The sequence below is a fragment of the Plectropomus leopardus genome, chromosome 24 (assembly GCF_008729295.1).
Source record: "Plectropomus leopardus isolate mb chromosome 24, YSFRI_Pleo_2.0, whole genome shotgun sequence".
NCBI lineage: Eukaryota > Metazoa > Chordata > Actinopteri > Perciformes > Serranidae > Plectropomus > Plectropomus leopardus.
The window spans coordinates 9,346,962-9,371,123 of record NC_056486.1 but is presented as its reverse complement, the minus strand read 5'-3'; the positions used below and the strand labels follow the sequence as shown (position 1 = coordinate 9,371,123).

At 40.3% G+C, this 24,162-nt stretch overlaps 1 protein-coding gene across 12 annotated transcripts in view; it reads right to left on the bottom strand.

The window, feature by feature from the left end:
* The window catches only part of mbnl2 (muscleblind-like splicing regulator 2), a 78,435-nt gene that overhangs the window by 39,784 nt on the left and 14,489 nt on the right, over positions 1-24,162 (bottom strand). For all 12 annotated transcript variants that reach the window (XM_042512986.1, XM_042512989.1, XM_042512990.1 and 9 more), the window contains exon 2: positions 21,696-22,569. In XM_042512986.1, the coding sequence (XP_042368920.1) occupies positions 21,696-21,869 (174 nt within the window). In that variant the 5' untranslated portion in view covers positions 21,870-22,569. The remainder of the gene's footprint in view (positions 1-21,695; positions 22,570-24,162) is intronic.

Genomic DNA, 24,162 nt, shown 5'->3' with positions numbered 1-24,162 from the left:
TTTTTCTTTCTCCATCAATGCCTTGTCCTCGCAGCGTAGCATTTACATCCTGCATTTAATGCTCTATCATTTGCATTGTTGGGAAATATGCATGGCTCACTCTTATCCTTTGGCTTTGAGCTTTGTTTACAGATATTCATATTTGTGGTTATAAATAGCCAAATAAGAGCATTTCTTGGCTTGCAACAACTGCTGGAACTGATCCTGGAATGAGCGGTTCCAGGAAGTTATGCCTCACTGCCACATTTAGAAGATGAAACATGTAAGTTGGCTTTTCCATTTTCCACCATGTCCCCCATTTTTGCCGTCGGTCTTCTTCTATGGCGTCAATAAAAAAAGTATTACTCCCCCTTTCCTTTTTTCTTTTTGCTCAAAAAGAATCTCTTTTCAAGGGGCACTAACCGCTGGTTATGGGTCAGCTATACCAGGTCATAAGGGGACCATTTTTGAGAAAGCCTCCAAGTATAAGACACCAACTGGACAGACCCCGCAGTGCTAAGAGCAGACCCAGTGATCCTTGCACCCGGTAAAGTAGCGAGGCGCTGGATGCACATGGACAGGGCTTCCCTTCATCCTCAAACATAGAGAATGCTCCCTCTTAAGGATCCTGTTTTGTTTTTGGGCTCTAATGGATCCGTTTGGACTAATGGATCTGTTTGAAGCTGTGAGGCTCCAGGACACCAGGAAACACTGAAAATCCATTATGAAATGATAGCCAAAGGCTTTTTGCTTACATCTGGGTTGGTAATGGAAACCATGAAGCAGTGGCGAAGAGTGGTTCAGACCTAGAGTTGGGTGGAATTTTTCAGGTTGTCTGGTGTACAAATTTAAACTGGTTGAGCACAGGGCTGGGCGATATGCCCAGAAAAGTTACCATGGTAAAAGCGTTTAAGGCGCATTACTGCCCCCCTCTTTCAATATGTGCATGGCTTAATTGTATTGAACATTCAGCAAACGTGCGATATTTCTTTCGAGGAAAACTGTATCGTGATAACTATTTCTATTGTTTTATCGCCCAGCCTGAGTTGAATGTTGTGAAAACTGTACTTCAGCCTACTTCTTTGTACTGCATTTTTAATAAGCATTATGACAAGATGATTTAAATATTTTCTTTCTATATAAACAGGCTAACAGAGCCACTATTGACTGGCAGATTGAGCAGACAACAATTTGGATCTGGAGTCGATGAAAGGAATGTCCTGACTGGCTGTGTCTGACATGGTGAACTATTTTGACTTGCATTTGTGTTGTACAATATGTTTCTGTTCATTTCTGTCACTTTGAAAGAGCTGCAATGGATGTGGAACAGTTGATTCATGACACTGAAATGAGGAATTCGGTATACAATGCTTCCTAACTTCCAAACAGAAATCTACCTAAGGTGGAAGCTGGCTGGAGGGAGATTGCTGGGGAGTTGAAAGTTTTATCTCTAAAAACAACCTGCTTGCTGTTGGCTTTATTTTGTCTTTTTCAATAACTTTCACAATACAAAACATATTTTCTGTTTCAAAGAACAAACGTAGGAAGACAGCACATAGGCTACGCACTTATCTTTTAAGAGGCTGCGTCTCCAATATGATCTAGAGTGCAGTACAGCTGATAGTTACATGGTTTGATTACATATTGTATAAGAAGTGCATATTCAGAGATTCTGTGTGGACAGAGAGCTCCAATGTTCAGTGTTGTGACGTGATAGTCGGATGCTTGAGCAGAGTGAAGTGTGACATATAGTCTTAAAACCAGTCCGGCCCGGTGTTATAATTACTATCAAGCTAGTCCAAAAATGTTAACACCCGCCCAACCCTGGCAAGAACACGTAATTTAAATGTGAAGCAGAAGTAGCCCAGCCTCAGAATCCCTTTCAATTGTGAAAATAAAGTAATCAAGTATATTTGACCTGGCTACTTAGTGTTAATGTGAGGGAATAAAACAAAATACCCTTAGTGCAAAGGACAGAGACCAGGTAATTACAAAACAATAGCCACACATATATACATGTAAGACTGTGTTGCCTCAGCAGTAATTAAGTGCCTTTGTTTCACCAGCTGTAATCCCACAGATGGAGGGGTAGAACTGCTGCTGACGCGCCTCAGATTACCCAAGGAGAGAGGGAGGAGTAGCGCTACGGGGAGGGGGGATAAAGGTGACATAAAAATGTTAGACCCAAAGGGGTAACACTCCCAGCTCCATCTCACATGTGTAATAAAGGCTGTGTGTCCACACCCGAGTGTCTAAAGCGACTGGGTTTAACATTTCGTCAATCTTTCCTTTGGCTCACACTGTTTCCTTGGAAGTCATTGTGGTGACGTCTCAGAATAGCTGCAGAGTGTTGTGTGCAGCAGTTAGCACATGCTAGTGCTGACACTACACAGCAGCGGCACTGCAGCGAGCGAGCAGTTAGATGCAGCTAGTGCAGTCTGAGGTGACGTTAAATAATATTTGCCTGCACTCAACGTGATGATTACAAATGTGCTATGTGTAAATGTAACACCAAGACCATGGTGTTAAGACTGGTGCTGAATGCATGGCAGACGTCATGTATTCTAACAGCCTCAATCAAAAACAATAAAGTCCACTGCAATCAATTGAGAGGGCACTCTATAAAACCTTCATTTTTCTTATTTAAGAAGTATTTTACCAATATAAAAAGGGGCCCTCGCATGAAACTAGGCCATTTATGCAGTAGAGAGATGCAAATACTTTTGAAAATGGTGCTAAATGACCAGAGAAACAGACATATTAGTAACAGCAAGAACACCACCATGCTTCATCATTTCTTTGTATGTTTGTTGTTGTTTTTGTCTGTTTGCTGTACTGCCCTTCTGCATTCACTAATAAAAAAAGGGAAAAAAGAAAACAGACAAAAAGAGTGCTTTTTCTGAAAAGGTAGAACACTTACAACTACCAGAATGCTATGCGCCATATCAGACCAATAAATGCATCCACAGGTGTAATGGGCAATCAAGTTTCCTGCATTTAATTTAGATTAAATCTACTCTTCTATTAGATTTAATTGATGGAAAAAAGTTGATCCTGGTTTATCTACTCATATTTCCCACATTGTGCTGGTACAAAGCTGGTTAAAAATTGGCGAAATATCCTTTTTATGCTCTAAATGTGCCTACATTGCAGTGAATAAACTATAATCCTTTAAACTGTAATGCAAGTTATTAAGTTTTTCTTCATCTGTCACAATGGTTGATGGGTTTCTATAATGGGAGCTTTTATGTAGTCACAGGCAATTTAAAAGTAGATTACACAGTACAACACATGCTGGATATTTGCATGTTGGTATTTTAACAAAGTTTTGGGGAGGTGCTGGTCAAAGTGTGGCTGCAGTGGCACCGTTGTGAGACACCTGCAGATTCCCCGCTGCTAATCCAGCTGGAGGCTGGAGCCCTGCTTCAGTTAATCTGATCATCTGTGACCTGCTGAGACATGAAACCCACCCTACAGAGCTCCTCTAATCTGTGCAAACACACACACATACACACACGCACACATAAACATAAACATATACAGGAACATAGATATGTAGGTGACAGGTGCACACATGATCACGCCAGCACTCACACACATTCAGCACATCTCAAGTAAAGCAACACTCTCCGACAGATACACACTTCTCCAAACACACACCCACGAGAAAGGCTCAGCTATGACAATGCCACCTCTCAGTCTGTTATGATAGGTGAGTCACAGCTAAAAGACTGAGGCATTAGGCTGCTTTTGACAAGCTGTCATTTCCCTATGCTGAGAAGACAGAACTTGTCAGCTTTGCACCGATATGACAGCAGTCCTATAGCCGCCTGGAACTTCAACTGTTAGTGGAGGATTTCATAGAAATAGGTTACATGATATTGATGGCCTAGTTCGAGAAGAACTGTGCCACAGCCCAGAGAGGAAACAGCAGTAGGCCCTATTTTAATTTCCTAATTTTGTGAACAGATACCTCAATTTCAATCAGTCTCTGGTGATCAAAGCTGCCACTTCTCTGCAGCGCTCCAAGAATAACACAAAAGCTAATGAGAGAAATTAAACAAACAATGCGACATAGTAAAAAAAAAAAGAAAGAGAGAAAAAAAAGGCTAGCCTACATCTTCTTTCTCCACTGACACTATCGACCGTGTGTCAGAGCGTGTTGAGGAGTTGTGTAAATCCATAAAACAGATAAAGCAGGATAATGAGATGGAAGGGAGAGAGCAGATCTATTCATCAAAGCCTCTTTCTAACACACTCAGCAGATAGGGCCAGAAATGTTGTATGGCTGCTTACTCTCCAGTTTTGAGATTAAAGCTTTTGGCTGCTGACAAAAAAAAAAAAAAAAAAAAAAAGTTGAGGGTTGTAGGTTCATAATTCAGACTACAGAGAAACTGGAGAGCCCGGTTACTCAAGTGAGAATTTAGAGGCACACTATCTCATCTTGTCTTTGATCATATTTGGGATATAACACAGTTAGTCCTGTATACACTATGAGAAGTTGTGCTGTCTTTTTCCCTAAAGTAATAAAACATCATCCCAATTTTCACTAAAGTTATTTATACGTCTGAGTTAAAGTCTGACTGATGTATAGGTCAGACGATTTTATCTGAAGATATTGGCCCTTTGCAGATATATCAGCATTGTCCTATTTGTTGTCCAATACTCATGACGTGAAAAGTATATTATTAACAGAGCACAATGCAGAGAGATTCTCGGAGTAATTTGTCATCATTTAAATGAGTGCCCCAGTAATGAGTCCTAAAGGCCTGAAATTAGTTGGTATTTTAGCATTTCCTGTTCCTTTGTTTCAAAGTCAGTGGTTTTTTAAAAAATATTTCTTGTGCTGTATTCAGACACTTTTGATAAGCATTAAAACCTTTGAAACATTTTTCTTCTTAAAAGAAAACGGAAATAAAAGCCATTCTGCAACAAGAAATGTCCCCCAAAGTGCAAAATTAGTAAAAGGTGATAAAAAAATTACCTGAAAATTATTAAGAGAGAGAATCATTACAAAATTATTAGATAACAATGAAAAATGACAATAAAGATATATTTATAATTATTGTAAATCTATGTTTCAAATTCAGTTCCAGCAAAAAAAAAAAAATGTTTTATTATTAATATCATAAGTATTAATATTACTCGTATTACTACAATTGAGATAATTATTAATTTACTGTTGTCTTTGTTTTATTATTTCCTGTAATTTTCTTATAACTTTTGACTACTTTCTTGCCTATTTTGGGGTCATTTTTTGTTTCTCATTGCTGCCATTCGAAAAAATCAAGCCAATTGCTAAGGTATCAAAGGGTTAAATAAGGTCTGTGGTTAAAACTAGCTTACCAGACTTTTAGACGTTGTTTTACGACATAAAATGTCAGTTGATACAAACCTTGAAGCTTTTATGTGTCTTAAACAAGGTGGTTGCCAGTATCTGTATCTGCATAGGCCCCAAATATCCAGTATTGCTCAGGCTCTAGTCTCAGTATGCTTGTTTCTTGCAGATAAATTAAGATGTAATAAATAAGATATTACAAAACAATAAATGGGAAAGCACAAATGGCATGTGCATTCAATGGTTGCTATATACAACCAAATGGAATAAGGGTGCAGCGTTGCCTGGATCAGCATGTTGTTTGTTGGTTGTGATGATGAGGCCTCTGAGGATGCTCTCTCCCCTGGGCTGAGGAGACTCTCATCCCACATGGAGATGATGAAAACAGTCCTTATAAAGCTGAACACTAAAGAAGAGAGGGCTGAATGAGTGTTCATACTTGGTTAAAGAAATAAGTGCCCTTTGGTACAAGACTTGAGATCAATAAACCAGGGTACAGTGGCTCAAACAGCCTCTGAGCTGCAGGCGGGGTGTGTTTTATCTAAAAATCGCCGGATGCAGGTAAACATATTGATCTTGCTATTCACCCATGTCATCACCCTGCTCTTTCTGCTGTTTTCTCTCAGGTGAGCCTTGGCTCTGTGGGGTGAATGAGTTAAAAGGAGAGTCAGAGCTTAGGAAACACAAACAGAGCTGCATCAGAGAGTAGTTTTCAGAGGTGACATCTGTTTGTTTGTCAACCATCAAATGGTTGGTTGTTTGGTAAAAAAAAAAAAAAGCAAGAATAAATTGCTACCAGTATTGTGTGCAATCATTAAACCTCCTCCTATCATGGATGTTTTAATGGTTTGAAACAGCAATTGCGGTGCTGATTAACACCCCCCACTGGTCCCACTTCTCTCCCCCTCCTCATTCCCTCACCCACCATGGGTTCGCCCTACTCTGTGGCGGTGCGCGCTGCCAATTAGTGTCCCCCACCTGTCGCTGCGGGTCACTGGTGCAGGCATCTGCTGGGTGTGAAATTGGCCATCTCACTTTCGTCCATGAACTTTGCGTGCCCTCCTGTCGGACCAAACACACACACACACACACACACACACACACACAGACATACACACGGGCACAGATATGCGGCTTTGACCTAAAGTTGACCTTTATGGTATGACCACCCCGTGTGGTCGGGGCAAAGGGAGATGGGTGTGATACGAATAATACCCTGAGCTTCAACCGGGTATTACTGTAAAACAATCTGCAGTCGGATAGCACATTACCATGCATGTTTTGGGGTATCCAAAAATATTTTTAAGCGTCACTGCATTCACAGATCTCACAAATAAACTTGGTGTGTTACCACTTATCGTACAATATATGGACATTGCTGACCTCCATATTGCCTGTTTTGTTTAGAATGTCACCAACATGATGGCAGAATAAACAGCAAACAAGCAGACAGACAAAGACAGAAGACTAGGTCTATGTGTGATTAGAAAGGTGCATGAGAGCAGAATTGTGTTTCACCACTGCAGCTTGTTCAAAAATGAAATGTCACTACAGAAAAAAATAAGTAACAGAAAAAGGTAAAGTTGGGCACTGGTCCCAGTATCAGTTCAAAAACAAATGATATCCAACCCTAGTTTTGGCCTGACATCCGATATCAGCACAGTGCATCCCTAGAATATATTACCATCCTAACAGGAATGACGTCCAAAACTACGATTTATGCTTTAATAAGAGACACCAAGTTATATTGTTGTTGTGGGAATTTATACTGAGCTCAGCTGAACAAAAGGCACATCAATAAATCATTCATTCAAGAAGCGGCATCAAGTCTGAATTAGCAGTGTGTGTATTAGTATGAAAACATTTGCAACAATACCCAGCTTTCCCTCTAACTAGACAGCTGTAAGCCTTTCATTCACTAAACAAGAGACATTTACACCGACTCCAAGACTTTCATCCAGGCGAACTCTATCAGATTACCCCAATTTGGAGCAGCTCCGCTCCAGCCTATTAAGCCTGACGTTTCTGAGGAAAGTTAGATTGGCCTTGAATAAATTGTGTACTGTAACCTCATGGCACCGACTGCAACAACAGCATTGTTTTGGGGTAATCAGGCATTTTCAGACACCTACATTATTTCATCACTCCGATTCAATCTTTATCCTCAATCTAATGAGTTAATGATTGCCTCTTCATTATATGTACGGTGAGGGTGCAAATTATAATTTAAAGTGTGCGGGAAGAAAGCAGCAGCTTTTTAAGTGCTAGTTTGGAGATAGTGGTCTCCATCTCAGGCGCAGCATAGGGAGCTGAGAAATTACAGCAGGTCTCACTTTTACCGCGGAGTCCATCACTGCATCCTGTCGGGTCTGAATAAAATGAGACAGAACAAGAGCACTTCAACTGTAGGAGGAGGGAATGAGTTTGCAGAGGCCACACTCCATTGTCACTCTGACATGCTTTTACGACGGCAGGCGCATGTCAGTCACAGTCGGTGCAGTTTACACTCCTCACTTCATTAATGTCAGGGTTTCCCACACAATCACTTCTTTGTGGCAGCCTGCCACAATTATAATGTCAGCCACCACAAATAGATTTTCTCATTTAGAAGCTGGACTGATCATTAGCAGTGCTGTTGAAATATATTCAGTTATGCACTGCACCACACTCTTGGAGAGCAGAGTGTACTCTGGGCACAAACACAGCAGCAGAACATCAGGTGCACTGAAAGTTGACCTTAATCTCAAGCTTAACTTCACCGTTGGGCTGTCCTGATAACAGCAGTATTGCAATACAACACTATTGACAAGCCAATTGCAGGGGCTAACAAGCAACCAACACTACCACTATGTTCATGCTTTATCGTTTTCTTTTGTTGATGGGATACTTTGCAAGAAATGCCAGCAGCATGATTAGGCTCTGAGCGTCTATGCTGAGCTGAGCGCTGCACGTGTTACATTTTTCTTCTCGTCGCTAAGCGTTAACAAATATTCAAAATTGGGTAAAACATTGCAGCCGCTTGTCACTGTCACTTTTTACCAATCCATCCAATCACGGTGAAAGGGGAGCGGAATAAACACCACACAGACAAATGTTCACATGGCTCAATAACAATGGAAGAAAGGGTTTTCCACACATTCATTTATTTGTAGCGGCCAACCACAATTAAAACATCTGCCGCCACGTATTAAGCAGCAAAACATTAGGCTGATTGAAGCTAAACTACCCATTCTTCTGGGTTTAACAGTTTGGATTCAGTTGCAGCTTTCTATTATCCATTGATCTGATCTTATCAGCTGTGATCGGATCGACAGATCAATTATGCACCCTGCAAGTCACAAATTGCAGCTGAGAAAAAAAGACGCAGAGTGATACAAAGGGACGCACACACATTTTAAAAAAAGAAAGAAAGAGTTTGCTGTTGTTCTCCCTACCTCTGAATTTGTGGAAAAACTGAACGTAGAATTATTTTGACACCAACACTGCAACGTACAGGCTTAAGCATTTTCTGCACTGACACATCTTCACATGGGATTGGTATGACATGCTATGGCTGCTTTACAACAGCCTGTTTGACACAGACTAATAGTCATTTAAACAAAAAAGGTAGAGAGAACCCATTCTGGTGTAGGGCCCCTAAAGATTGCATTTCTGTTGCCTCATTAGACGGAGCCAATTAAGAAGATCTCTGTCTCATTATAAAGGCTGGCCCCTGGGAGACAGCTGGGCCTGTCTGTCTAACTGTTTGTAGCTCCCTAGGTGTGTATGTATATGTGTGTGTGTGTGTGTGTGTGTGTGTGTGTGTGTGTGTGTGTGTGTGTAAGGGGGGTGGGTGGCTGGGTGGAGCATCTTGAGCTCTGTCTTTGTAAGTTTGTCCATTTTATAATCAGAGGAGAATTAAAACAAGCCTGGCAGGAGCAGTCAACGATTAATTTCAATGTTTAATGTGGGCCACAGAAGACACCATATGCTTCTGTATACTGGCAACACAAGGGACATACTGCGGTGAGCAGTAGGCATCTCTGGCCTTTCCAGGAAAAACACAAGCCTATTGATTTCCCAAGCATGATATACATTTTTTAAATAAAATCATGCAAAGCAGAACAAAGCAGACACATAAATGCTCCTCTCAGTAGATATTAGATTAGGACGACCTGAGTCTGTCTCTGATGAGCAATGATGAATCTACGTATCAATAATTAATGAGACCAATACTAAAGGTCAAGCACGCAGCCAGCCTCCTGCCTGCCTCGCCATAGATCTGCTTCCAGCTTTACTGCAGAGGTGCTCACAACAGCAACTGCAGCAGTAAGGGAGTTTGAGTCCAGCTGGCTTTAAAATCACCCAATGTGAGGATGGCATTGATTCTGCAGCACTGATTTAAGTTTTTTTGGGGGGTTTTTAACAGCAAGAGGGAAAAAAAAGATTGCAGAGATTCTAGTACTTTATCAGCACTGTGGGCAGCAGGGAGAGATGGAAAAAGAGGATGACTCAGAGAGAGTGGGTGAATTGAGACCAGGTGAGACACTGGCGCAGCAGATGGGCAGATTTTTCACTGCTCATTCTCTCCATCATGTTGCAGGCGGCTCATTGGGTGACGAACACCTACTATTTAATCTGACATACATTTTGTGGTGTATAGAGAAGATATAATGGAGTTCAAGTTCAAAAGTAGAGCTCCATTATATGATATGACAGAGGCTGTGTATTAGCAGAGTGGTAGAGAGTAGGCACATATAGTCATACTATAGAAATAGTGTCTCTGAGAAATACACTGAATACAGGACTGACATTCTGTCACTTCCATACAGTAGTAGTACTGGAGATGTAATGCATACATGCTTAATGTTGCTCTTTTTCTAGTGTCTCAATATTCTTGCTTGATATTAGACACAAAACTGCCTTCCCCATGTATCACAACTCATTCTTATTTTAAGTTTGGCTGCCCACGCTGAGAGGAAGAACTGTTCACCAAAATTCCTGTGGCTGGAGGACAAGATCTGCAACCAAAAACTGAGTGTAAACACTGTAAACCTGCAGAAACAACAGTGCTCACAAGTTTATAAACTGGGATTTCACACATTCTAGGTGAAGCAGTTCAAAAGAGGGTAAACAAGAAATATGTAACTGATTTTGTGGAGTCTAAGGAGGCTTTCACATCAGCAACCAAGTACACTTGATACTGTGTGAAAGCTGTGTACTGTACCACGGCATGATACACCAATCCGTGTCAACATGAAAAGTTGGTCTTAAATGTTGTTCCTGTGGTACAGCATGCATCAGGTGTAAACGCCAACTGTACCAAAACATGAAATTACCATAAAAGAACCAGTTATGAACCCGTCTGATGTTAATATTGATTCCCTATATCAGACTGCAGCGCACCCCAAGGCAGAAAGACCCAAGATCTGGTTTTGCTACTGTCTTTGACCTGAAATTGAAGCTTCAGCAAGAGGCGGAGGGCTCTGCGCCCACAGCTCCTCCTCAGGCCAGGAGAAAAGCTCTGCATCACTGCTGATGACTGTCCCCAGGGCAGCAGTGTCCGTCTGCATCGCCCTTCTTTACATTGTAACACAAAATAAATGTCCCATAGGTGATGACTCAAGTGTCCTCAGGTACAGAACGTTGTTAATGTGAGAGTTTTGTAGCAGGTGAGTGGAGAGAGGAGACAATTATCAGGATTCCCACACATGTTCATAGAAAACATTTTTTTTTAAATTTTCCATGACTTTTCAAGGGCCCATATTATCTTTTTGTTTCTTACCTCACTTGCCCGACATTTTTCAAACGTATCAGATTTGAACATAATTTTAGCAATCTGGCATACATGAGGGGAGAGACAGGGCACGGGGAGAAAATGAAAATATGTACATGATGGTAAACAAAACGTCACACATCAAGGCATATTAGAGCTATGTTAAGTTGACAGCGACAGAAAAAAAAAAATCTTGTACCTTACATAACGTAGAGGGTTATCAAAGAAAGATTACTGTTGCAATTTTATGAACAACAAAATTTCATTACTTTTTTAAAAAACTTTCAGTTATTATCACTAAATCCTTGACTTTTCCAGTCCTTGGTGTCAAAATCTGATTTTGATATTCCATGATCCAGGTTTTCCATGATCGTGGGAACCCTGAATTATACAAGGGACTAGCGCAAATCAATCGTACCAAATATAAAAATGTCCAAAAACAATATACAATACTACTACATTAAACTAATTTCCTGTAATGTCTAAATATTCTAAGAATACTTGTATCTGCAGTCCAGCTCTGCACCTACACCCAGAAGGACACAGTGAAATTTGGGGATCACAGCACACTCTCTGTCTCACACACACTGACACACACAGACACACACAGACACACACAGACACACACACACACACACACTAAGATGTGGGTCAGACCAGTGGCCCAATTAAAATGCCAACATGTACCCTACTATATCGACTTCTCTGATCAACAGCAGCACAGTGGAATACTCTCAGTCTGCAGTAACATCGATAACCTTGTAAATATTTAGCCCAATTAAACTGATAACACTAACATGGAAATGTTACATCACAGTAAGTCAGAAAATGAAAAAACTTAAAAAGTGAAACAGTGAGATCACAGAGAGATAAAACAGATTAAAAAATAGTAAATATTATGTCCCAATCAGATCTGAAGGTTCAGGAACGGGCCAGATCAACACATATTTTAATTGATCGGGATTGTTATTTTGAGCACATGCGCCACCCAATCGTTTGTTTACAGCCGATGTGTCACAGGCATAACGAACAAGGATCTTGATTTGCAGCAGATATTCAGGTTTTACTGTAATCCTGCTACTCCCATAAATAGAAACTGATTTTTTTGCATGTTTAACTTCAGCTGCTACACAACTTAAAGTGGAATTGAAATTTTTGATGTTTATTTTTTAGTGAATTAGTTTTACTATAAAAAACGGATTTGTGATTTTTATTTGCTGTGACTGGGAAGGCTAAAGTTTAGCTAAAACACTACTATGAATAGGAAATGTGATTATATAACTCATTTATAGTGTTCTGTACTTTTGTCACAATTCTGCACTAAGTGGATATGAGAGGTATTTCTAAAGACACATTTTAGTTTTTACTTTGTTATTTGAAAAAAATATAAAAAAAATAAATAGTAATACAAATATTTATAGTTTACTTTACTATTTTTTGTAAAAGAAAAAAACATTTAAAAAAACCATTAGATGCAGACATTTTTTCTTGTATTTTGTTGCAGAGTCATTCAACTGTCAAGCATAGACACTGGATTAGTTTTAATAACTTTAAAGTACTTGAAGTGTGCATTGTGCAGCTTTATTTTCCAGGCTTATACAAGTATCAGATAAGGACGCTGTATCTGCAAATACTCAATATCAAATGACTTGGATCACGATGGGGGCAAAAAATGTTGATCAGGGCATCCCCTAATAAAAGAGTACAATAGTAAGCTTGCACAGGAAAAGGTGGATTTAGAATTGCTGATTCCAACAGGATTAAGACCTAGAACTTGATGAAAACTGATTAAGAATAAATAAATTAATAAATATGTAAAGTCAAAGTGTGAAAAAGGAATCACTACAAGTAACAAAGCTGTGAAACTTTCTCTGAGTGAGCGGCAAAAACCTTGTAAAAGCGCTGTAAAGATGTAGCTATTCAAACTGCCTCAAGTGCTTCTCTCAACAGTCTGTTATGGAGAACAATGATGGATCAAATTATTTCATTTGAACAAAATCACAGCCAAGTTTTTGTGTTTTTTCTTCTTGCTATCAAACATTTCCAGTGAGCCCTTCCCTACACGGGACTGACTGACTAACTGGACTCGGGTCATGAGACTTCCTCCTCCGTCTTTTTTATCTCTTCCTATCTCTGGAACCTTTTTGGATCAGCTAGGGGCGACTCTGGGGTGAAATCACGTGGATCAAATGAAATTTGGCATGGTTTGCACAGGGAAAGACAGCGAGCGTGCATACGTGGTGTCTGTGTACGTGGAGGCCTGTTTAAGGAGCGTCAGCGGCGGGGGTCTCCTATGGGGCTCATCAAAGCATGCCGCGTTTGCTGCAGCCCCACGTTACGCTCAAGTCAGTGCCTCATTGTGTCTCTGTGAATGACCCTGGGGGAACACCAGCTCCCGCAGCGGCGCATGCATTCCCCTCCACATGTTTGCTCTGCCCAGGGTGTAGCCCAGTTCGAGAGGATTACGCAGAGGAATGCAGCCGAGCCCATCTTTTAAAACAAGAGAGGAGAGGGGGGCTGTGGGCATAAAGTTCATGTTCACTGAGGCTTCGTAAAGATCCAAAAAAATGCAAATGCAATAAGCCCAGAGGGAGGGAGTTAGAGTTAAATCAGAGGAATCTCTAAACTTAAAAAAGCTCTCACTTGCTTTTTACATGGATTTGCAGTTAGGGTTAGGTTAAAAACAGGGGTTTAGGGTTAGAGTTGGGATTAGCAGATTAACTTTGTTCTACTGAATCTTGATCAGGGTTCATACACATTTTTGACAATAAATTTGATTTTAAAATCTCCAACAGTCCTTGAACACATCTTATGTTATTAGACAGGTTTGCAAAACAAAATTCAAAACTTTTCCAAAACGTTTAGGATATATTTAGTTTTCCAAAACTTTTCTAGGCCTGGAAATTGCTATTTGCAAATTACATGACTTTTCAAGGTTTTTCATGACTATATGAACCCTGCTTGATACAATTTTTGATTATTGGTTTCAAAATGTAGTTCTGGTTCCCATCCTTTGCCTTCCTTTATTCTCTTAGCCTTACATTAACACCTTTCCTTTCCTGCCATGTTCCCTCGCTTCTATTTTTACAGGTGTCAGCCATCCCACGCCCCCAAAAAACACTCCTGGTCTTTTGAAGCAAAGTCCGGATTAAGATGTTCTTACAAAGTGAGGAAAAGCAGGGCACCTCTCCCCCAGGGGGACCGCTGCGAGTCTGTGACACAAATGAGAACACCCCACACGGCTGAAAGTAGCTTCTATTGTTTCTCCTGCTTCGCCACTTTCTTTCTGACAACTTGACGAAACATGATAGTGCCAGGATGCACCGGACTATCCCCCACCTCCCAGACTATTGAGGCTCAGTCAGGCGCGGAGGTCACCTGGTAAAATCTGACGAGTACAAAAAGAAAATGTGGGGGAGAAAATCTGAACAGGCCATGTTATTGGACATCTGATATGCTGTCTAAAGGCCTGGTGTTTGCAAAAAAGACACCTTGCCACATATGTCAATGACAATCTCTTCATGCCCTGCCTATTTTTAGTCTTATTTTCTGCTTTTTTTCCCCCCAAACTGTCTACGTCATATTCGTGCAATGACAAGCAGCCAGAAACATATATTGAGACAACCATTCCGGACATGTCTTTTACTGCAGAGGAAAGAAATATAACACAGTCAGCACAGCCAGGGGCAACAGTACAGAGGAAGAAGCATCAACAAAAAAGCTACTGTCAGAGGCACAGCCAATGTGACATCATCACATGACTGGTGTGACTGCATTTACCCCATTAACCTAGGTATTCTCGCTCATTTCCTCCAGCCCCACCACCACCGTGTCATGGTTTCCATGGTCACACGCAACAAGTATCAAGAGCTTAAAGGAAATGGCTTCGACCAGGACACATCACTTGTGATACTACTAGAGACGCACTTTCTGCCCGCATCGATTACCTGTCACCTTCTGCAGTGAATGATGTTGAAGTTTTAAGGGGACTGTTCAGTTCAGAAATGAATGATGTTTCAATCTCTCTCTGTGGAATAAAGCTAGACTTTTCCGTCTATTTAAACAACAGCAATCTATATTAAAATCCCATGTGGTGCCTGGCAGCCACAAAACCTGTCTGCACACGTTAAATCTGCATGTACTTTTCCTGATTTAAAGGATGAAGCAGAGATAAACTTCAAATGTACTGGATAGTCAGTCACTGCTGCTCAGCGAAAAAAAAAAAGTCATGACCAGCTCCACCTGCGTTCACAGACACACAAAAAAATTTGAATTTAGAGAAGGGACACAGAATAATAGAAAACGGACACAGAAATGCAAGAGGAAAAAATTGAAATATTTTTAACTCCTCTACAACAAGTATTTAATCTGATTAAAACCATGTCATCAAAAAGTCTATCTTATAATAGCCTAACAAGTAGACTTCACTAAAACAAGGATAAATGAAGTAATTTGAAAAAACAAAAACGGTGGTAGTAGTGCATATTGTGCAGGGTAAAAACCTTCACTGCGACAGCCCTCGCTGAACCGTGACGGGCTCCTCTGCCATGTTGGAAATCTAACGAGCATAAGTGAAAAAAACTGTTGACATATCTGAACATTTCCCACTGCTACTCCTGTTATTGAGGTCACCACTGTCAAATTTTCATGTCATGTCTCAATGGAGATGAATGATACCTGGTATCATGTCTACCAACCAAATGTGAATAGTTGGACAGAGATGAAGCAGCTTGTCCTATTTTGAGAGATGACAAATGTAGCATAGAGAGACTATTTCTAAAGCCCACAGTGTAGAGCAGGAGGACAAGATATAATCCCCTAGACATGACACTGTAGAAGTGCTGAGAGCAGCGCAGCGGAGTCAGGATGCTACGAGCTTCATGATCGAGAAAGCAGGAGCAAACCTGACTCCTAGCCGTCATTCGTCGCATGCAAATCACGTGAACATAAAATGCAAAAGCAGGTATTTCGCCTGTAATTCTGGCGTGTCATTTAAGTTGTGCTAGGGGCCATCCCCGTGTGACCTCACCTCCTGATCAGAAATCTGATCTGAAGGCCTGCTTGTTCTTCAGGTCTCATCGATACAGACGGATGCACACACAGGAGCAGTAACTGAATTGTGCGCTAAAATGTCATTTATCCCCAGCAAAAATATATGAGCCACTTGCCTCTCCACTATTTCTTGCCGCAAGCAATGACTGCAGCTCTCTGAATGGTTCACTTGCATTGTATTTAAAATGAATTATACCTCTCAAGAGCAGAAGATGATGAGCTGTCAGACGATGAGCTTTACAGTAAGAGACACCTATAATTTACATGATTTCATCGAAAAAATATTCCTTAAAATGTTGCACAATCCAAACAACCAGAAAGCATAGGCTTAAAAAAAAGCTCAGCATACATACAGTATACATTATTTTAAGACTTTTAAAACTCTGGATAAGGAATAGAAATTACGTCAGCCTTTATCTCAAGGGACAGACTACCCAAAAATCACATTTTTCTTCTCACCTGTAGATTAATTTATCATTTATTTATCCATATGAGATTTTACTGCTTGGATTCCCATCATGATGAGTTTAAGAAGAGGAATTTATTCAATTATTTTACAAAAAATATATGTTACCAAAAGTTTTGAGAAACACCAGAAAATCAATATTCCTAAAATCCTATTTCCCATGTATGTACTTTTTAAGAGTTTTGAAAGATTCATTTAAGTCAAATTAATACCAATTGAGGCCTTATTATTAGATTAATGAATTCAATGCCTTTTAAGACTTTTTAAGGAGCCGCATGAACACTGTGAGTCGCAACGTTGGCTAGCTCAGTGGTGAGGTAGCAGTAGATGCACACTTCTGCGCAGTGAGACAGAGATAGACATCTCTATGGCCGGTATCTCCAAAAACATATTCTTATACAAGGATTCGTATGATATCCTTCGATTAAGCACTGCACAAACAATGTTTCGTCCTCAACATTAAGTTATAGAGGCTTCATTTAGGCGAGTTAAGTTGCTGTATTTAGGTTTTGGAATCAAAACATGGTGATGATGTACCTTAAAACAACTTAAAGTCTAATAAGTTCTGGGAGAAACTCCTGTTGGAGAGTCCTGTGTTTTGTAACCCATCCACCACAACAACCCGCCTCCTTACTAAGACCGCTGATGACTGATCCATCTTTATTCCCTTAAGTGCATGTCACGTGATGTTAGCCTTCCAAAATAAGTGGATTACGCAAGAATTGCTGATTTACGACTACACAGGATATGTACGAATTTTGGTGGATTACTGTTTGTAGGGAAAAATGTGAACAGTGCATAAGAACAGCCTTTCTCCAGCACTCAGCAACTTACACCAAAGCAATGTTGATTAACAAATAGGACTAGAGGTAAAAAGAAAAATATGTATTTTGGGTTTAACTGCCCCTTTAAATAAGCCTTTGTACAGAGATGAGAAATGATTTTATTTTGGCAATAAGCTGCAAAATTTGACGTCTATCGAGGAGTTCAACAGAAAGGAGCTATTGTCAACGCAGGAGCGTTTTTTTTTTTTTACCAACTCTGGAAACAACAACCAGAACAGTCAAATTCTCCACTGACTTGGCATGCTTACCTACTGCTGCCTGACAAGTGCAACAACAGAGTTACACCTCCTACTCTACTCCTCTCCTGAGCCGTACCTTTTCACGTGTTTATGAAAAGGACCCTTCTGATCATCGGCCAAGTCACGCCTGGCAGCACACAACCCTGGCATGATAACCCTATCAGATGAGAAGACCCAGGAAGACGATACGGGCGTAATGGGGTGGAAATCAGCCTGCCGTGGAGCGAAACACATTTCCTAATGCATAATAAAGCATTCATTCTCTCAGCTGTCACGAGGAAAGTCTTTGTGGAAGAGGGGGCGAGTTGGAGTTAAAAGTACAGAGAATCCTGTATTCTTGTTCTGTCACTGGGTTGTTTAGTGAGAGGAGGGAAAGAGGGAGTGAGAGAGAGAACGAGTGGCTGCAATTAGTGTCATTTAACAATTTAGCTGTAGGCCTTTCGCTGATGGGCATACCTAGAGCAGCTCACAATGAGCTGCAAAATTCCTGGATCAACATTAAGTATAATACAGTAAGCAGTGGTAGGGTCATAGACAGTCGATGTAACATATATCAATATTAACAAATATGGTTGCCTAGCATAACAAACCAACGGAGAAACTACTACTGACCATGCTTCTCAATCATCTAGCACTTCTGGGTTTCAATAGAGTGTGTTGATTGCCAGCACACAGCTCAGCCCACCAGACAGAAGCTGCCTTTATATATATATATATATATATATTATTTTTTATATGTTTATTTATGGCAAGGTGCTATGTGTTGTTCTTTTGTTTCGGGATGTGTGCCATTTATGTAAGGCAGAGTGTGTCACTGTGCACAAGCATTGTGATGATCTTTAATACACATGAAGCTACACTTGAACTTGAACAGAGACACAAAGAGTTAGATGAAAACCATGTTGCAGATCTACAGCCTTTACGTAAGCATCTAGATTGCCAGTAATGGCAGGAGTATATATGTACAAGCTTTGAGTGTAATGATGAGAAAGCATTCCTAATAGCAAGCGCCTTAGTCATGTTATTACAAAGAACAGGGGTTACAGGATAAGTAACTTTACAGCTACCTCAGAGAAACATCTCGAGTGTACATACACAGGCTTTTCCCATTCTGTACATTAAGGTACAGATGACACATAAATTGCCTGTGAACTGCCTCAAAGTTATTATTTGTGAGGGAAATGTCATTGAGAATCGTCTAAATGAAAGGTGGCACTACTCTGAGGTTGAGTGCTTCGGTCATTTAGTTTCCTCAGTCAGGGATAACTAGTCAGAGTTTTCAAGGCACAGCAAAATCATGTCATGTGCAGAGGAGCTGTGTCAGGCCGTCCTCTGCATGGTGCAACAACAAATCGATCCCGATTGGAGTCAGCTGTTTGCTCATTAAACCATAACGGCGTAACGGCTCACAAAACCTGGCAGCTGGGAAGGAATGTCACTCAATGACTGGCTGCAAGCAATAACTCAGAGAGCATTACCATGAGCCAAGTCTTAGCCAAGAAAACAGCTGATAGCGCCATGAACGCAGCTTCACAGTGTTGCATAAATAATTGACTATAAGCAACTTTGACAAAGGCTTTGCACACTCCAAAGATCTCAATGGGTTTCAAGTCATGTGAAAGTGCGAAACCATGTGTTTGAAAGCGAAAGGGTCACAATTTTCAGATATAGGACAATACACCACCTCAGAATTAAGAACAGCACCATCCATGGTGTGAATTTCATCTCTCTCTTTCGTCACTGACCTCGTGCACAACCTTGAAAACTGTGAAATGCACTCACCACACACTGCAATGCTGTGTATGTGAAATGCAGCTACAGTTTATACTTTTAAAAAAACCTCACAGTTTCAGTGTTCTGCTCTAGTTTCTTTGGCTATTTATCATTGTCACTGCTTTTTTTTCCACACATCTTGAAAATAATGGGTTGCTCTTGGATGCAGACATTTTATTTGTAGCATGTGGGGGCTTGTATGAAGCGACCTCGTTATAATTGGGGAGACTTTCAAAGTGTCTGGTGTTCAAGTAATTTAGGATGTTTTACCACAATTAAAAGCAAACTGTGCGAAAATATTGAACATAACAATTGTAACAACTGCATAACGTCATGAGAGGAGTAAACAAATAAACAACAGGCCTTTATTGAAGGAATAAATACTTCCACATGACTTTAACCCTTTGAATACTGAATAAATTGGTGTGATTTCTTTTAAAAACAGGAGAAGAAGGCAATAACCAAAAAAAGCAGAAATGACCCAAACATAAGCAAAGAATTAGTAGACTGATTAATCGGTCCTGAAGAATTTAACTGAACAAGAAATAAGTTAAAATCACAAGAAAATTACCTGAAGATTAGTAAAACAATTAGATAAAAATAAAAAAGAGTGAGAAAAGAGACAAAAAAGAAAGTTAAAAAAATCAAGAAAATGACCTGATAAAAAGAGCTTAAAAATGCTGCAAATTCTGTTATTAATATGTAATTATGATAACACAAAAAGAGTTTTTCCCTAGCTGTTTTCTTAATTCCCTACACATATTTCCCTACCTTTTAAAAATATTTCTTTTGCAACTTTTGGAATGGCTCATTACCTTTTTTCAGATGTTTTTGAAAGAAATCACACCAGTTGCTCTGGGTCAAAGGTTTAAATATGTTTGAAAGGTGTCGAACTTTGGATTTTGACCAAATATAGTCAATAATAACAAATTTTATCCAATTAAAGTTCTGACAACTTGAAAAAGCGATACCTACACCTCTTCTTAGATCTGTGAGAACCAAACGTTTCACAAAGCTCTGGTTGTTTATGTTACTTGTTGCTGGTGTGTGACAGCTGACATGCACCCAGGAATAGAAGCCCTGGAATGACTTAAGGCGATCAGATGTTCGCCGGCAAATACAGATGATGGACAGGGCACAGTAACATTAGATGAACTTACCGTATAAAAAAACCCAAGACACACGCACACACCTGTGGTGACAGTGAACATGACAACAGACCTCTCTGGCCTTTAGCTTCATAGGTCAGACTGCTCTGCTAACTGCAGCACAGCATGGAGACCTGACACACATGCTAATTTGAGCAGACAACCAACACCCACCGACCATTAGGAACCACAAAGCTTTATGTCAGATGCTATATTGGTATGGCAGAGATGCAATGTGATTATTCGTATTTGCTTTTATCATTTGACACTTCCATGAGGTTGTGTAAAGAGAATTATGGAGTAGAGAACATGATTTCTGGAGTGTATGCCAGGAATTCATGACAACAAATTAACCCTTTGGAACCTGAAACAACATCACATTTATTGCGCTGCATCCAGACGCCTTTCACAAATACTTAAACCCTTGAAGTAAACTGGTGTGATTTCTTTCAAAAACTTGGGTGAAAAGGCAATAAGCAACTGGGTAAGAAATGTTCCACAAATTGCAGGAAATAAGAAGATTTAGAAAGTTATTTTTAAAAAAGCAAGGGGAAAAATGAAAAGGGGGGAAAAAGAAGAAAGCCAGGGAAAAACTATATAGCAACTTATCATAATTGCATATTTAAAATTATGTTACAGAATTATTATAATTTGTAAGCACTTTTTTCCAGGTTGTTTCCTCTTTAAAATTTTATTTTTCTTTTCAAACTTTTTTTTCAATTTCTTCTTTTGTTACTCATTTCTGTCTTACCATTTCTTATCAGGTCATTTTCTTGTTTGTTTTTTTTATTTACTTTTTCTCTATTCTTTTAGGAAATGTTCTTGTTCTTTTTACAAGTTTCTTGCTGTTACTTCTTTAATTATTTCTCTTTTGTTGCTTATTGTCATCTTCCCATCTTGCGAGGTTTTTGAAAGAAATCAAGCCTATTTCCTCAGGTTTCAAAGGGTTAAACTCAGGAAATCTATAAATAAAAGGTTTTGTAACATTACTCTGGGGAATAAAGAATAGAATAAAAGTAACACGAACCCTAACCCATAAAGTGAAACTATAAAATCCCAAGAGAACACAGCGAATACCTATTGCATTTAAAAGCTCTTACCTTTAACGAGTCAAAACAGGCGATCACCCTCCCATTTTCCACCTGGCAGCTTTTGGGTGGGTGGGCAAATTTGCATTCCTCATCACTGCGCGAACAAGTCCCTCTCTGAAACTGCCGGCACACTTCCAGGGTCAGCCATTTTGTGTCCCGTATCGAAGCGATGTTTAGAGCCATGTCAGCAGCGCTGGCTGTGGAGCTGTGGTGGAGTGGAGCCACTTGGTTCGAGGAGGAGGCTATCCTCTGAGGAGGCGTTTCAGAGTGTTCCAGTTAAAAAAAAATAAAAAGCACAACGACTAAAAGTGATGGAACATGCAGCTATAAATGATCTGCTTCAGGTCAGCGGATGAGGTTTGTCCTTGCGGACAGGAAAGTGGAGGTAATGGACTGGCAAAGTCTCTGTGACCCGAGCATGGGACTGCACTGCTGCTGTGGAGTTTGTCAGTCACACGGCTAATTGTTTATCAATCAGTAAGTCTCAGGTGCGAACCTCTGACCAGGCCGAGGGGGCATGCTCAGAGACAAGCTCTACTAGCTGTCCCTAAAAACGACCTTAGTATGAGTGATGATATCTGTGCAAAGGTTGGATATTGGGGAGCAAAAGTGGTGCTATTTTGAGGTGCAATGGCACAGTTTAGGACACAAAGTTTGTGGCTTTCTCTCTTCAAGCTTTGGCACCTTGGCCAGCAGTGCAGCAGCTGCACCGCCTCTCTTGGGGGTTTCTCCGCACTCAGCGTAGGTAAGGGCAAAGATAAAGGTCAGGGGTGCTTGCGCCTGTCCTGTCACGACTGCAGAGGGAAAAATCTGGAGCTCTTCAGAAACGCCCAGGAATCTTCAAGTAGAGATGTCGTCTCACAAGGCACTTTCTGTCAGTGATCTGGAGAAGAGAAAGAAAACATTTTGCTAAATATGACTATTCTGTTTTGGAACTAAATACATTTACTCAAGTACTTACATACAAATTTGAGGTATTTGTACTTTACTTGAGTATTTTATTTACAGGATACTTTATACTTTTACTCCACTACATTTCAGAGGTACACAACATTTCTTTTAAATAATTTTGAGGTTTGGGTGGTGCTTCTTTTTGTTGTTTTTTTATATTTTGGGTGGTGATTTTTATTTTTATTTTTTAAAATATTTAGTTTTGAGGGTTGTTTTTTTCTGCATTGGGTACTTCTACTTCTAATACTGTAAGTATATGTTTCTGAATATACTTACTTGATTTTTAATGCAGGACTTTTACTTGTAACAGAGTATTCTGACAGTGTGTTATGTGCACTTTTACTTAAGTAAAGAGACAGAATACTTCTTCGACCACTGCAACTATTCAACAGGCATTAATGGTGTTGAATATAAAAATGAACCGCGTACTGCCCCAGAGGTGTGCTCGCTCTGAGGTTATTCAAAAGCCACTTGAGTTTAAGTCCGACAAACACTGCTGTTGTGCGAGGTGCCTACAAGCCTACAGGCTCTCCAACATATTGCATACAAAGTGGTAAATGGCAAAAGCCTCTGTGCTATGAGACAGTGGACAAGAGCATCGAGTCAGAGCAGAGATAGAAAAAGGCCCCAGGGTCCAACCCAGCCCTGTAGAGCCATGCACGGCGGGATGGCGCAGCCAATAGAAAACCGCGCAGCACAGCACTATTCCGGGCAGCCGTCCAGCGGCCACAGAGGGACCGAGACAGATGCATATGCCAGTGCCAGACACGATTATGACGCTGCCCAGCACCCCACAATATTCACTGGTCTCCCACTGTCCAAATTAGACACCAGCTCATTGACAGTGGCTTGTCAAATTACATTCATAAGAGGGGGGGTGGGGATGTCCTCCTTGCCTTAAAGGTACTCGTCTCTGTTTGTTATCCGAGGTCGTCTAGGGGGACAATTGGAGGAGCAACAATCTGAGGAAGTGACCTCTAGCTTGAGTGTATGAAATCCATTTCTAAGCTACTGCACAAGGAGCTCTTTTCTTGGCACATCTGGAAATATTTTCCTGCTAAGTTGGGGGCGGGAAAAGAGGGTTGAGGACACCAGACGGAGGGAGGAGAAGGGTTGTAAAAACATAGCTCTGGTTAAAAGATCCCCCACTTTACTAACACATAAACGTGTCCACGGAAAATAGACAGCAGCGGGAGAAATCACAAAGACAATGTTAAATACTGGGAGAACAATATTTCCAACAACCTCTAAAGGAATATGACAAGCTCCACTGGAGTGAAATCACTTTTTTGTGCTGCTTTCCGACACTTTTCACAAGTATTTAAACCTTTGAACTCTGAGCAAATTGATTCCTTTCAAAATAATGGGAAAAAGGCAATGAGCAACTTAATAGGGAATGTTCCACAAATTGCAAGAAAAATGTCTGGGGAAAACAGAAAAAAGTAAGGAAAAAAAACTCTAATTATTATAATTACATATTTGAAATTGTGTTACAGAAATAAATTAATTTTCAAGCACTTTTCTG